Consider the following 16,010-nt stretch of genomic DNA (forward strand, 5'->3'; position numbering starts at 1 on the left):
GGATTTAATGGCTGGGTAACAGAAAGGATGCTGAAAGACAGAAGGAAAAACACAGATTAAAATTCCAACCACTCATATTAAGCATATTTTAATTTTAGAACTTAAAAAAAATCCCATACATAAATTTATACCTGTAGTAACTTTTCAGCTGTCGGTCCTTTTTTAGGATTTTTTTCTAAGTACCATTTTCACAGAATGATGGAAACTATTGGACCTGTAAAAGGAAGTGGTAAACATGAGAATCAATTGCCCAGTGAACTACATGATCATTATCTACTGAAACAGAAAAGTACTTGCCATTTCATTTTGTCCTTTAATTCAGGAGGCTGGAAGTTCCTTTCCATCATTAGCAGAAGCGCTCTAAAAAATCCAACAGTATTTCTGTGGGTTACATGGCAGTACATATCTGCCATGAATTTTGAATACATTGTTTAGTTGGCAGGAAGAAGTCCATCCGTTTAAGAGATGCTACCAGGACAACATGATGCATTTATGCAGCAAAAGGAGTTGTCACAATTTCTATCACGTACATCCAGAACACTTACAACCCACTACCCTTGCAGTACCCCCAAACACCACAAGCACACATGTAGCCACTACTCCAGATGGATGATTTGGGGAGCTGTACTTACACACCGCGCTTTAACCCCTTGCTAACCTCACTGGATGTAGGTCAAACATTGGATGGAGACTGAAGCTCAGCAAGCTCTATAGCGGTTATTCCAGATGCCCACAGATCACAGAGGTGGTTATAGCCACCTTTTCTTCCTACTGCAGCAACTTCTGGCGCCATCCTAAAGGGTAAAAGACATTTTTAGATAAAATTCTCGCCCCAAATCAAACATTCTTCTGTACGCAGCAGTTTACTACTCTTTTTCCTAAAGCTCTCAACCTGTAAGCTCACAGCATATACACTTACAGATGTGGATATAGACACATGCGTGCACGTGTGCGCGCGTGTGTGTAAAAAGTTACGTAATGTATCCATGAAGTTCTCCTCAATCACCTTCTAGTAACTAACAGGCAGTTTCCAAAACAGCTATTTAGGCTGTGGGACAACAGGAGGAAAATGTGTGCTCTAGGTTTGTCCACGCTAGCAACACCCACCTCTGCTGGCATCTACACCTCTGGCATGAAGTGCAGAATGGTTTGCCTTGCTGTGCCACCAAAGACCAATTTCTTCACACTGTTTCAAAGGTGGCAGCAGAGCCAAAGGGGCTTTGTTCTGGTCTGCGGCTGCTAGTTTATTTGGCCCCAAATAAACCACATCCGATGTCAGCGATGGGTAGTGTGCCAATGTAGACAAGGGCTTAGGAAGAGCTACATCCTTTAAAGCCTGCCTGTGACATCGGGAAGTTTGGGGATGGCGGAGGTGGTTAAGGGGTAATAGAGTTATTCACAAGCTTGCAAATTATTACTCAAAACATAGTTGGAAGGCTGACAACTCACGTCCTTACCAGTCCGTTCTCCCCCCGCCTCGGTTAAGTAACATGTTTCAGTTTGAATATACAGACTGTGCATTACTGGCATTATCAGAATCATTTCAAGCACAGTGTTTTGTATTTTTATGAAGGTGGTTTCTAAAGTAGATGTGAAATAACATCTTTACATGTGTTCTCTAGTTCTTTGTAACACCAGGCGTGCAGAAACATCACGGGCGTGGCCGCTGCCGCTGCGGGCGCGGCCGCCCCGGCGCCGCGCCCCTGGTGCCCGGGGGGAGCCTGGGGACGCGGCCGCCGGGTCGGGGTTTGTCGTCCCCTCCGCTGTTGCGCCCTGTGCTGCGGGGGGGCGGGGGGGGCGGTGGATTGGGGGGTGTTTGCCCCCCGCGGTGTGCGCCGGCAGCCTCGTCCCTGCCCGGCTGGGAGCGGCACCGGCGGCAGCCCGAGGTGCTGGGGCGGCGGGCAGGGCTGGCCCCTAGATCTTCAGACGGGGCTCGGTGCTGGCGGGGGAACCGCATAAATAAAGTCGGTCTGGTCTGGCGGCGGGCTGGACGGTGAAAACCCACCCGAGAGGGGACGAGCGGGCGCTGGGCAGCCGGTGTCCGCGCCCGCCACTTGATGCTTCGCTGGGTTTCGGTTGCCGTTGGCTCTCCCGGCAGATACTCCGGCCTCGGAGCGCAGTGCCAGATGGCTGTGGGGTCATTAAATTACTGAAGAGCTGCACAGATCCACGGGCGGCTCTTTGTGCAGGAAATAAATAAACAAACAGATAATGTTCCGGACTGGAACTATTAGCCTAACGAAGTCAAGGCAGTTCCAGTGCCTAAATGTGGATTACACGGCGGGAAAGCCTGTTGTTTAACCAGTCTGACACTTAATTTCTTTTTTCTCCCTCCCCCACCCCCCCTTCTTGAAAAGCGAGCGAGCGAGCTGAGTTAAACATATGGATTCCTATTGTTAAGAAGTATGGTTGCTTTCGTTTCACTAGGTCCTTGAGTGGAATTAAGACTACTCCCCTCCTCTCCTTTCCTCCCCTGCAAGGCAGACATGACCTAAAGATGAACCGAGTTTGCCTAGTGGCGGTGTTCATTTCAGTTGAAAGGAATGTTGTCAGTGCTTTCATAAATGTTAATTGAGATTTGTTTGCAGCGTTAACCAGCGGAATGCCTCAAACCAGCTAGAATGTGCGATTCTAGAATAGAACGATTATTCTAGAGAGCTGGGCTTTTGTGACATACAGACATACAGCTGTGCAGTAAGTCTTGCTGGCTCACGTTTTCTGCACTTACACTTGTTTTTCCCTCTTTCTGTCATGAAGGTTACCATTAAGGGTATCGAAAGAGAGCTCATCTGCCCAGCATGCAAGGAATTATTTACCCATCCACTGATCCTTCCTTGCCAGCACAATGTCTGTCACAAATGTGTGAAAGAAATACTCTCTGCATTTGAAGACTCTTTCGCTGATGGAGACTCTGAATCCTCTAATCAGAGTAGCCCTCGAATTCAAAGCTCTTCTTCTAGCATGGACAGGATTAGTAGATCAGGTACGTATCGGAATTTTTGCGTGTTTTCCTTATTTTATGTGTTCGACTGACTTGAGCCGAATTGCGTCTGCATTGGTAAAATGTCTTCCCGGTACTCCTGATGCAGTTAAAGAGATGACTTAGGGATAGTGCGAGTCTTGTTCATTCTGTGGCAAGAACAATGGGAATATTTTTAAGGACGGTGCACTCTATTTCATATATAATAGATCAGTCTTTGTGGCGTCCTGTAAATCTTTGTAACCATTGTATTTGTTTATTCCTGTATTTCAGTTACATTGAGACGCAGTAGCATCATGTTCAATAGCGTCGATGTTGAGGTGTAGATTTCAGCAGTTTTATTGCCTGTCAGTGGTACTGTTGAGGTGGTTCTCTCAGGTTTCGGCCAGCCTAAATTGAGTAGTTCGACTTCCTTCTGAGCCTCTGCAGACTTTGCAAATGATGGTTTTGTCCTACCCAATTCATTACGCTTACAATAAATCATTTTCCATAGACGATGGTTATTGCACGGTTGCAGAATTGGGAGACAGATGACTGTAAGAAGACTGCGCTAACCGCCTCTTCCAGTGTGGTCTGCTCTGGAAGCTTTAAGGAGCACTCCTCATGCTCTTTGTGATGTCACACTAGAAAGATTCTTACAGCTGTTGTGTAATCCACAGATGAGTTGTTCTTTTACACAGATACATCGAAAGTACTTCTTGAAAGAAACCTCATCTTGGCTTTTAGGCTTCCTTCTGACGTAACTGTCCACTTTAAAACCGCAGTCCGCAGTGATCTGGAAGAGTCGCCCACAAGACAAACCCTAAAGCTGTGTCTTGTATTTCGTATGTTACTAACGTTCATCATCCCCTTCCCAGTTCTCAAAGCTCAAATATTTTATTTCACCCACTTCTTTTAAACAACTCTTGAGTTGTTAGTACTAGTACTCTTTCAGGATCAGTTTGATAAGCAAATGCTGTGTTTGCTGTAGCTTGGCAGGTTGAGGCTTGTATCATTTGAGGGAATCCCCAAACGAAATAACTAGTTGTCTTCATTACAGTCCTGTTTTCTGGATATGGGGTGCACAGCCCCACAATCACTGTTTAGCTCTGCATACATTTCAGCTGCTTTCTCAGCTCTCTCTACCTGCAGCGTTATGTGAAGTTTGAATGAAGAGAGCCCACTGGTGACTGCCATCTCCCAAATCCAAGTCTAGTCCCTTTTTTCCTCAGTAAGCATGATGTTCTGTCACGGCATTGTATGCATGGACTGAAGCGGTCACCGGTTTCCGCTGCAGCTGTCCACTACGTGGTTTTACAACATGGACATCAGGGCACCAGGTTGGGTGCCTAAGAAGTGGTGGGCGCACCGTGGGTGACCTGACCTCCTTGTGAGAACTGTGGCTTGCCAAGTGTGGGAGTATCAGACAGGCTGTGCGTGGGGACCAGGCCCCCCATGCTGCTTTCAGCAGTGTAAGTAAGGAGGTAATCCTTAATCTTCCGTGGAAAGCTGCCCTCCAGCTTGCTCTCTGTCGGGCAGTAGAAATAGTGATCTAGCATGATGGGGTGCGCAGGCAGTGCTGTGGCACCGTCCACGCTGTGCACAGAGGAGGCAGAGCTCCCTTGGGAACCTGACATTTAGATGCTACTAGATGTCACCCATACTGTTCTGTTAATGCAGTCTAGCTGTTCTGCTCAGAACCTACAGAAAAGCATGAGACCAGCTGAGTTTGAGACTGACATTTATTCATGCTCTGGTTGTGGCTTCTTAGCTGATAGTGATGCATAACTACCATGGGGTACATTTTGAAGATTTTTAAAGGAACTAGTTTCTTACAGGAGTGTTGGTTTGTTTTTTTAAAGAGACTGGAAAGGGCGTGAGAGGTAGGGAGGTTTTGGATTGTTGGGTGAAGCACCCACAGAAGAGTGACACAAGGCAAGTGTCTTTTGGATAGCATCAAAGGACACTTCAAAAAGAAATGAAGCATCAACATTTCTGATGGGAAGATCCTCACTAAATACAGATGGGACCAAATTTCACTTTCTGAAGAAGAACCAATTTCAACACTAAGAATTCAGCTTGAAGTCATACCTCTATTTACAAATTAGTTATACCAACATGCAGTCATCTCAAGGGGATCTTAAAACCATGCTCCAGCTCGAGAGAATGGTTTTTTATTTCTTTGTAAGGGGAGGCTGAGAGGATACATGTTAAGCCTAAACACTGGCTTCACCTGCTTCAGTAATACATAAAGGACTAATTTTGATAGTTGTGCCCTGTGGGTTCATGAGTGAGACATGGGGATGCACTCTCTGTTTGATAGCCTCAAGAATGTTACCCTGTAAATAGTTTTTGGGTCTGTGTGAGCCATCCCCTGGAACAGGCTCCAAAGAATCCCTAGGCTTGCGACTTGACTTGAGCCTTGGATCACTTTATTTTGGAGAAGAGGGGAAATTTGTGCATAGCTGTTTCGTAGGAGGGCAGCTTCTCTACTGTCCCCTTTTGAAATGAAAAGAGATAAGCTGTACCCTTGTGTAACCATGCAGATCTGTGGTTCCCCAGTTCAAGGTAGAGGAATCTCTCAGACATAACCGTCTCAGCATCCCCTTTGGTGTGCGGGGCTTACTTAGCAGCCCTCCTTTATCAAGGCCGTTCAGCAAGGGCCAAGTCAGCCTCTACGTATTTGGACTGAATGATTTGGCTGAGATTTCGTACTGGTGATATCTAGTTCTCTTGTTTTCCTCTTTAGATTTTTATGATGCCTCTTGGGGTAAGCCAGATAAGTTTGACTCGGCCAAAGCAAACTTCAGGGAGCTCCAAGTTGGCTATATTTGTCTGGGAATAACCAGTCTCACTCTGGGAATAGACATCTTACACTTCAGCGTGTTACGAAGCTGTTGCTCTCTATGTGCGCAGCCAGTTAGCCTAAAACCAACTGGTTTCCGGAAGGTTTTGTGTTTAGTCTTTTGAAAGGCTGCGGCTTGAGTGCATGCAAAACTAGACGAAGAAGATAGGATTGGAATAGCTAAATTAACCTTACCATAGAATTAAGTTTTAGAGTAGTAGTTTGTAATGCCCCCTGAACTCAGACATTACACTACCTTGTCATGGCAAATGTATTCTCTTTGGCTTGGCAGAGTGCATATGAATTGGTATTGTACTGGTTTGGATGATGCGCTACGATAGTTTGAAATTGGTTCATAAATTCCTGTGCTTCTCCCTTTAAAATCTAAACCTCTTCTGTTTACACTCCTCCTAAATCAGGATTTGGTGTCTACACAGGCAGAAAACGTAATTCACTGACTCCTAGATCGAGTCTGTTTCCTTGTCCGGGTTGCCAGCGGGATACTGATCTCGGAGAACGTGGCATCAATGGCTTATTTCGCAACTTTACTTTGGAAACCATTGTGGAAAGATACAGACAGGCAGCCAGGGCAGCCGTTGCTATTATGTGCGATTTCTGCAAACCTCCACCTCAAGAGGCCACAAAGAGCTGCATGGACTGCAGGGCAAGCTATTGCAACGAATGTTTCAAAATACACCATCCTTGGGGAACTGTGAAAGCCCAACATAAACATGTAGGACCAACCACCAACTTCAGACCCAAGGTAAGTATCCCGTATCTTACAGAATTTGGGTTGCAGCATTTGCATATAGCTTCAGACATATCTGTGCAATGGTAGTTGCTTTTTGGGACCGTTGTTCCTTTTTTGACTATCGCTGTTATTCATTGAGTGAACCATAAGCTTCTGTTCTTGCTGACAGCATGACTGCAGTTTTGAACATGTCTGCCTGCACAGATGATTCTCCTGAAAGTTTCCTTCTCTCCTCGCACCTCCCCCCGAATCCAGCAGTCAATGACAATGGGATAGCTTATTGCATATTCTGCTGAATGACAGTCTTATGTACCAAGGTGCTAGCGAGACTGGTGTCTTTGGGCTTTTCACCATAGACTAAGATAACATTTGGGGCTTGAGAGTTGGTTTCAGAGATGGTTTGCAATTTTAGCTTAGTGTGTCCATATTTATGCTACTCACTTCTATTTTTGAGCCCTTTCCTGTCCTTTCTTGTATGTGTGTGTGTGTGTTAAAAGATGATGCTTTTAAAGCTTGACTGTTGGCACTGATGTCGTGTTCTCCTCCTTGACATGACACTGAAAAGCTTTCTCAAGAGCTTCTCTTTGGTAACATGGAGTAGATGGACCCAAATGTCTTTCAGTGCTCTGGAACGAGGCAAAGCATTTCTTTTTTTTTAAAACACACACGCACACATGTGCACAAGCACACCCACCCACACCCACCCACCCCCTTTTAGACGGTTTTATCTGTTGCTTGAGCTTGGAGTTGAGCAGCACTTTTTTTGCCTCTTCGAGCAGTTACTTCAACGTGTTCAATTTTTGAAAGATTACTTTTAGCAAACACCAGCTTTTTCGCAATGCTGTTTAAGCTGGTACTGGAATTAACGCTCAGCATGAACAACTTGTAATTGGTGTCAGACAGAAAAAATGAAACACTGGAGCCTTTTATCTTTAAAATGACTGTGACTGGTGGTGTGGCTGCATTTCATCTGTTGCTCCAAGAGCAATGGCTATGTGGCTGATCAGAGTCTAGCTTAAATTTAAATCATTACAGTATTATGTCAACTCCTGCCTTAAGACAGTTCGTAGTTGTTTCAAGAGATGCTGGCATGGACACAGTTGAATTTGACAGCGTGGCTGTGTTATATATTGCATTTACAGCTCTGAACAGGAGTGTAGGGAGCTTGAGGCACGCAAACAACTTCAGGGATTAGCAAAATGGTTGATTGCAGTATGGAGGCTACATGATGTGTACACAGACATCGCTACAGGTTTACTCACTGTGAACCTCGTGAAACTGTGTGTGTTCATCTGCTGGCTTTCACTGGCATAGACAAATATAAAAGGTGGAAGATAAACTGAATATAAAGAATCCACTGATGAAATCAGATGCTGCTGTGGGGTGATTTAGTGTTTTGATGGTTTGTTGAGCACCTCAGTTTTTGGAAGTACGCCTGCATTCTCTCTGCTCTCTTTTTTTTTCAGATTTTGATGTGTCCAGAACATGAAATGGAGAGGGTAAACATGTACTGTGAAATCTGCAGAAGGCCTGTTTGTCATCTTTGTAAACTGGGTGGATGTCATGCAAACCATAGAGTAACAACCATGAGAACTGCCTACAAAACCCTTAAGGTAAAAGTAAATATTGTTGGACCTGGCCTTAAGAAGGGGAAAAGTACTGAGCTTCTGGTGTAAGGGCAAACTCCCTGTGGCAGGAAGCCAGGATGTGTGTTTAGAGGACACTGAACCAGTCATGAGGCATGCTGTTGTGCAACATCTGTTAATATCTATATTAGTGTGACATAGCGCACTTCTGAGAAACTGTATTTTCTATGAGGCTTGAAACATAACCTCTTAAAAGTCCTTCCACCTTGTTTTAGCCAACTGTATAGCAGTACTGACCAATGCAAAAGGTTTAAGCAGTTTATACTTTACAATCTAGCTTTTTTCAGGTAAGTGTCCTTGTGGCTTGGATTAGCTGATACTTCAGAAGCACTCCTGAAAAATTTGCATTGGAAGTATCTGTTGGGACCTTGTATGTTTCTGAAGTTGCATAGCTGTTAATTCGCAGTACAACAGGGAAGACTTGCAAACATTGCTTTGTTGTTAAAGAATGATTGCTTCTACCTCCTCTTCTTCCTTCTCTTCCTCTCTTGCTCACAAGAAAAAAAAAAGGGGGGGCGGGGGTGGGGGGGAAGACCAGACCAGCCTGCCTTGTGCTCTTTGGCCTCCTTGCCTGTTTGCAAGGCTTTTCCTGTACAGCTGTTAACTCTTGCAAGTCAGGAAATGCAGAGACACTCCTAAGTTCATGCTTTGAACCACTCATTCTTCTAGCAAATCTTACTACAAATGAGTTAATAACTAACGTGGCTTTTCTGTAAGTTTTAGTAACGTCCTGAAGCCTCATGTTCCTAGCCTAAGAGAAGGTGGCACTTGTGGCTGGGGAAGACTGAGCCAGCTGAGGCTGTTACCTCTTGTCCTTAGAGGCTGTTACCTCTTGTCCTTAGAGGCTGTGCCCCCAGTCCTGCCCACATCAGTGGCCTGATGTCCCTGTGCAGTCATTGCGGGTCACTGAGCAATTCTCCGCAGGGTTGCTGCTCATAACTGGTGGCAGGCTGTTGTCCTTGTAACTAGATAAAGCGAGTGCTAGCTGGATGACCTGCCTGTGCTGGTTGTCGGTTTGGGTGGGATACCCTTCTTCTGCTAGCTCGCTGTGTTGTTTTAACAGGAGAAGCTTTCAAAAGATATTGAGTACCTCATCAGTAAGGAGAGCCAGGTGAAAGCTCACATCACACAGCTGGATCTGCTGCTGAAAGAAACAGAGGTAAGAGTGTCTTCCGTGTTGTCTGGGGATAGCCCTTGCAGGGACACAGCAGAGACTCAAACTGTTTTCACTGAAGTGTTTCAAATCCTTTGGCTTTTTTCAGTTAGCCAGTAAAACAATTTCTGAACAGTTTGTGTTAGTCCTGAATCACAAATGGTAAGACCTAATCCTGACAGTGTTGGAAATATGGGCAACATACAGAGGGAAGTTAAGTTTTGGGTGCTGCTGTAAATTTAATTGAAAGAAAGCTTGTTTGATACCTTAATCAAAGAGAGGTGGGTTAGACTTACAGCTCTTGTGTATTAACGGTGCTTCACAATTTACACTGGCTGTTTGCCGCCTTGAGGATGTTGCAATAAAGTCAGAATGAAGAGTAAAATCTCCCTGCAGAAGAGTCAGAGCTGGGAGCTCACGTACAAGCTGAAAAACACAATGGCAGAAATTGCAGGAGCTCCTGGCCCTGCCTGTATCTTGATAAAGATTGTCTCTGTGCTTTGTAGTTCCTTTTATCCAGGGCACTAGTTAGAGGTGACCCTACAGTTCTGAGGGCATATGTGAGAAGCTGGGCTGGACCCCCATCTCAGTGTGGTTGGGGAAGGTGGAGGAGCACCTAGCTCTTGGGCATGAAGACTTCAGAAACTGACCTGTTTTTACAGTGCTTTTCCATGAGCTGTTCAGACACATGCTATGCGTAACTCAAGACATAATCAGAGGAATACTTTCCTGCTCTTCGTTCTCTGTGTTGATCCAGTAAACGCTCACTAGCTTGGGTGCAGTGCTGATCACATTTTCAGTGCTGATGGGCATAACAAAGCTCATTAGTCTTGTCTGTCAAATGGATGACTAGATTGCTGTGATACCTTGAACAACTTGAGGTGTGTTTCTGTACACAGCCACAGTGCTGTGGAATCTGTCTAAAATGTCTTTTGTTCCCTCCTAGTGCAACAGTGAACGAGCTAAAGAAGAAGCATCTCAGAGCTTTGAGAAATTATCTCATGTCCTAGAAGAGAAGAAGTCCGCAGCTCTTAGGGCAATTGAAACTTCTAAGAATTTAAGGCTGGAAAAATTGCAAACGCAAGCAGAGGAATATCAAGGGCTCCTGGAAAATAATGGCCTTGTAGGATATGCTCAAGAGGTGCTTAAAGAAACTGATCCATCTTGTTTTGTTCAAACAGCAAAACAGCTTCATGACAGGTATCTTAATTATCTTCTGTTTGAAGTACAGATACTGTTCCAGGATGTCTGGTCAGTCATATTCTTTTGACACCTGCTAGCAAAGTACTGAATGCAGTACCTTGTATTGCAAAGGCTCAGAGATGGTCCCAGTACCGTTCAGTAGAAATTGCTACATTACAGTGTGCGTTAAGAAACAGCAGTCAGGAGGGGCTCTGTCCTGTGACAACACGTGGCCTTGTTCAGTAGGACTGCACTGGAAGGGTAGCCCATTCAGCTCACTGACACATTCCTTTGCTCAGAGATTGTATCGGGTATTTGCAAGTTAATCTAACAGGTCTCTTCTGGCTTTAAAGTCTTTGATCTTAATAGCTGTTCTCCATTAGCGCTTCACATCTATTGTGTTCTTTGAACATAATGCCCCAAATTGTTAAAATGCTCTACCAGCTGAACGATTACCTCTTCATTATCTTTACACTGATACCTTTACACTGATGTACAAAAGACCTTGAATTTTGCATTGGAATTCTGTCTAGAGAGACAGAAATTTCTGGGAGACATCAGTAAGTACATGAAAACAGCACTTTTTATAAAGCAAAACCTAGCATTTTTAGTTTAAGGAATGCACACATGTGAATTCCCTTTTCTCTGTTCTGCCATCCCTTTGCTTCTGTGCTTTCAGAATCCAAAAAGCTACTGAATCTCTGAAGAGCTTCAGGCCAGCAGCTGAAACTACTTTTGAAGACTTTGTGGTGGACATAGCTAAGCAAGAAGAGATCCTTGGTGACTTGTCCTTCCATTCCAATGGTAAATTGCGAGAGCATCAGGTCTTTCTCAAGTTACGACTTGAAGGGCTTCTCTGGAAAGAGGCAAAACTTATGCAGGGCTGCAGCTGCAGAACTCAGTCTTGTGACTTGCATTGTCCCTTCTGTCTCTGTGATCCACAAGGCATTACCTGGCAGCAATGCTAGCTTCAGCTTTGAAAAAGAAGCTAAGATGCCGTTGCATTCAGTACCAGTTTACATTGGCTTCCAAAACATTGTAGTTAAGTAATACTAGGTCTTCCTAGAAGCTTTTTGTTAACATGACAGAAAAGAATAGGCTTTTAGATGCTTTTTTAGCTGCCAGCAAAAATAAATGATACAACTTTCGAAGTAAAAACAGAAAGTAAGGGATTTATGTAAGTGCATGAATGGAACCATCCTCATCTGTACTCTTTAACGGATTGAGTCAGATTTCTGCCCCCACCCCCACCCCCCCCAAGTGCTATAGCCACTCAACAAAGGGCTTGTATGGTTAATTCTAAAACAACATATATCTGAATTTGAGGGTTTTTTTCTCCTGAATCTCTGGCATTCCAGGTCTAGAAATACCAGAAATCAATGAAGAGCAGAGCAGAATGTACAACAAAGCTCTGATCAGCTGGGAATGCCCTGGGAAGACAGACTCAGCTGATATCTATGTTCTTGAGTATCGTAAGCTTAATGGAGAAGAGGAGAGTGCGACGTGGCAGGAGATCAAAGTTTGCAGCAAGAGCAAAGTAATATCTGATCTTGATGATGACAGCTCCTATGCCTTTAGAGTTCGAGGATATAAAGGGTCCATCTGTAGCCCTTGGAGCCGAGAAGTTATTTTGCGTACGCCTCCAGCTCCAGGTATTGGGTTTTCTTCTGTCCACAAGGTGTTGAATCTGTGTCTGTCGGTGTTAAGAGCTGTAGGTGGTTTCCAGTAGTTCCCAGACTTCTACTCTACTGTTACCGGTTGCGTAAATGTTTAGAAGCACTGTTAACAAACAGGTTAAGTAGGTGGCGTGCTGAGACCGTTTTAGCTTGCATGACGTTCCCGGTAGCCTTTAAAAGTGAGAAATTCTGATGCCAGCATGACTTAAAATGTAGTTTATAAGCACAGAAGGCCAAATACTTAACTAAGAGGAAATTTTTTTGGATACTGTTTTTCAGTTTTCAGTTTTCTTTTTGATGACAAATGTGGGTACAACAGTGAACATCTCCTGCTGAACCCAGGAAGAACCTCTGTGGAAAGCAGGGCTGGATTTCCTCTACTGCTGGGATCTGAGCGCATGCAGGTCGGATGCTACACAACCCTGGATTACATCATTGGCGACACCGGGATTGCCAAAGGGAAGCACGTCTGGGCTTTTCGTGTGGAAGCCTATTCATACCTGGTGAAAGTGGGAGTTGTTTCTAGCAACCAGATACAGAAATTGTTCCATAATACCCATGATGTGACCAGCCCAAGGTAAATTGCAGACTCTTGCTCAATACATGTTTTATATAAGGAGATGGCTTTTGAAAAAATAAGTTAAGAGTGAGTCTGGTCGCAATTAGTACACAAGGTGAACCTAACTAGTGGAAAGTAGCTTGAAGGATATGCTGTAAGCAGGTTGTCCTGTTCATCCCCTGCTATTAGCAGAAAGGTGTTGTAATTATCCAGAGTCCTATTTTCATTCTTTTTGGGAAAGAAATGAGGTTCCTATAGATGTCAAGATGTGCCAGTTAAAGCAAGAAGGTAAAAAAAAAGCATCACTTGCAAGATTGAAGCAATGTTTAATTGTCAATAGTAAGACTCTGCCTTAATTTCCTTAGCATACTAGGTTTGGCAGCCATTCAGAGGTACAATGTTCACTGTGTGTATCTGTGTATCTTTGCTGTAGCTTGCGTCACGGTGGATTCCAAGTCACTGGCTTATCCCAGGCTATACACTTGCATATGGTACTGGAGTGCTACTGTTCCCAAGCCAAAGTACAGTGGACAAACCAATAAAAAGATTTCAGCTCTGAAGTATGGTTGTAGTAAGCCTGGATGTGTCTAGGAACTGCAGGCTGGGAAGCTATCTCCTGAGGACTCTTAACTTTTTCAGGAATGTAAAAAATGTATCAGCTTCCTCCTGTGTAACATACTGAAAGTGTAAGAACGCCTGTGTCTTGAGCTGCTTAAAGCCAGACGGAGGCTTTTTGCAAAGTGAGAAATTAGATCCTGATTTCCTGATTTCTTTTTCCTTATCCACACAAATACCTGGAAAACTTTGGCTGACACAAATCCAATCTCCCCCCAGACATCCCAAAAATGCAAACCTAGCTAGGGATTGTCGGCACAGAAGAATGTGTGCTTCTCCAGTGTGTCTTCATCTGGTGACAGAAGTAGGGGGCAAAAGCACGTAGACTGAACAAATCTGGCCACAAACTTTCCCCAGTAACCAGCTGGGAAACAGGGGTTCATGGAAACCTCCAGGCAGAGCACTTTAAAAAAAACCAAACCACCAAACCAAAAACTTAAACCACTACTTTTTGTGTTGTGAATTTTAAAGACAATGTAATACAGCAGTGGTGAGGAAAACTCATAGGACAACAGTCATGTTAAATGTATTTACTCGTGTCATTTAACATTATGTAAATGAAGTTAAACATAGCTTGTCTGTAATCATTAGTCATAGTCGCTAAATTACTTTTCAAGTTAACTAATTTGCTCTACCTGTAGGTTCATTAATGATTACCTAGCATGAGTACATTTAGATACATCCGCTCCTTAGTAAAGCCTTCTGTGGTCTTGTCCTCGTTAGCGTTTAGCTGTTATTTATTGTCTGAAGTGGCCCAAGTGAGTGTTCTCCACCTACTAAATGCGTCTTCCCTCCTGGCTTAGGTATATTTTTACCCCACAAGGTTTTGCAGGTGACCATGTGGTGTTTCTTGTCTTACAAAAATGTTTTCTCCAGTTCACATCACTGATCCCCCTTCAGAATTTGACAAAAGCAAATGGTTGTTTTTCTGTTCTAGATACGAGCAAGACAGTGGTCATGACAGTGGGAGTGAAGATGCCTTCTTTGACTCACCACAGCCTTTTCACACACTGGTCACTTTAGGCATGAAGAAGTTCTTTATCCCCACAACACCTGCTGCCCCCAAGGATCCAGCGAGCAGAATCCTTCCCCTGCCATCGTGCTTGGGCATCTGCCTCGACTGTGACAAAGGCAAGGTGGGGTTCTACGACGCAGGCCGTATGAAATGCCTTTATGAGTGCGAGGTGGACTGCTCTGGCATAATGTACCCAGCATTTGCCTTAATGGGTGGTGCAGCAGTTCATCTTGAGGAACCTGTCACAGCAAAGTACGGGGAGTACCACGACGACATCTAGTGCAGTGATCTCTTCCCATTGCTGTTCTGAGGTGGAAGACGAGAGAGAGCAGAAGAATTCTACCTTAGTTTTCACTCCTGATTAATTACATTCTGTCCACATGTTGCTTACAAGCCTCTGGGTCATGCTTTTTTTAAACAAACGGTTCAGACACGTCCCACACTAGTGGGAAATGTTCTTCCAGGAACTCTCCTATGTGATCTGTGCAATGCTTTTCTCCACAGACTTTCTTCCCAGGGGGAAGCAGGGAAGAAGTTTGACTAGCAACCAAAATTACTCTTCGGGGGTAGAAATCTACCTTTTGTGTAACGTAAATCCTTACATAGTCAGTTTTGCATTTAATGAAATCAAAGCTGACAGCGTGTGATTGCCATTCTCCTTTCAAGAAATCTGCCTGAATGCCTCTGAGGGGTCAAATGCTTTCCAATTAACCCCTGAGCACCAGGGGTTGGGCCCTTCAGCACGAAATAACATTTGCAAAAATACAGTATAAAGCAGGGAGAAATCAGAACTGCAGCTGAACGTTTAGGTTTTATTTGGAAAGAGGAGGGTGAACTAGAATCTGATTGCATGTCATATACCTTTAATGTGACGGTAAGCTAAAACTCTAATTCTGACACCTGGTGTCGTGTAGTTGGTGGCATAATGGTAAGTTTCTTGACTCTTCCAGGCTTTTACTATAGGCTATATAAAAATATATAAAGTGCAATTCTACCTTAAACATTTCGGCGAAGCCACCGAGGCGAAGGGCTCCGGAGCAGAGGATCGCGACGGGGGACCCTTCCTAGGGCGGCTAACGGCGAAGGCGAAAGCTCAGGGAGAGGGTGCCCCAGCCCCCCCCCCGAGCCGGCAGCGCGAGCTCCTGACGAGCTCCTGACGAGCGGCAGCTCTGACTCAGCGTGGGCGGGGACTATAGGGGCGGCGTTCCAACGCCCTCGGGTACAAGAGCAGCCCCCAGGGAGCGCGAGCGACCCGGAGCGCGGCGAACAGGGCGGGCAAACAGGACGTGGCGCGTCAGAAGGGCGTGGTGCGTCAGTTTGCGCGTCAGTTTGCGCAGTCAGGGCCAGCAGGGTAGGCGAGCGGGCAGGGCGCAGTCCTGCCCTCCTGGCTCTGAAGGCTCTCCGGACGAGTGGTCACTGCCCCCCCAGAAGAGGCCCAGCCATGGTCTCCACTCGGCCGAAAGCCATTGCCAGAAGGAATGTGGCGACCCAGACGGAGCTCCCGCCCAAGCACGCGGCTGTCCAGGTCTCCGGCTGCCAGGAGTGCCTGAGCCTGTTGCTGGCGCCGGAGGACCAGAGAGACAACGCCTGCGTGCGGTGCGACCAGGTG

At 45.1% G+C, this 16,010-nt stretch overlaps 1 protein-coding gene across 1 annotated transcript; it reads left to right on the forward strand.

Annotated features, from left to right (window-relative positions):
* Nucleotides 1-2,778: 2,778 nt before the first annotated feature.
* On the forward strand, nt 2,779-14,681 carry LOC132320834 (E3 ubiquitin-protein ligase TRIM36-like; the record flags this gene model as incomplete). Its single annotated transcript, XM_059834461.1, has 10 exons — nt 2,779-2,983; nt 3,254-3,268; nt 6,224-6,567; nt 8,022-8,168; nt 9,265-9,360; nt 10,301-10,554; nt 11,216-11,340; nt 11,895-12,188; nt 12,492-12,789; nt 14,324-14,681. Coding segments are annotated over 10 exons (2,136 nt in total), but the record flags the coding sequence as incomplete, so codon positions are not given.
* Between the last annotated feature and the right edge of the window lie 1,329 nt (nt 14,682-16,010).

The sequence above is a fragment of the Gavia stellata genome, unplaced genomic scaffold (assembly GCF_030936135.1).
Source record: "Gavia stellata isolate bGavSte3 unplaced genomic scaffold, bGavSte3.hap2 HAP2_SCAFFOLD_34, whole genome shotgun sequence".
NCBI lineage: Eukaryota > Metazoa > Chordata > Aves > Gaviiformes > Gaviidae > Gavia > Gavia stellata.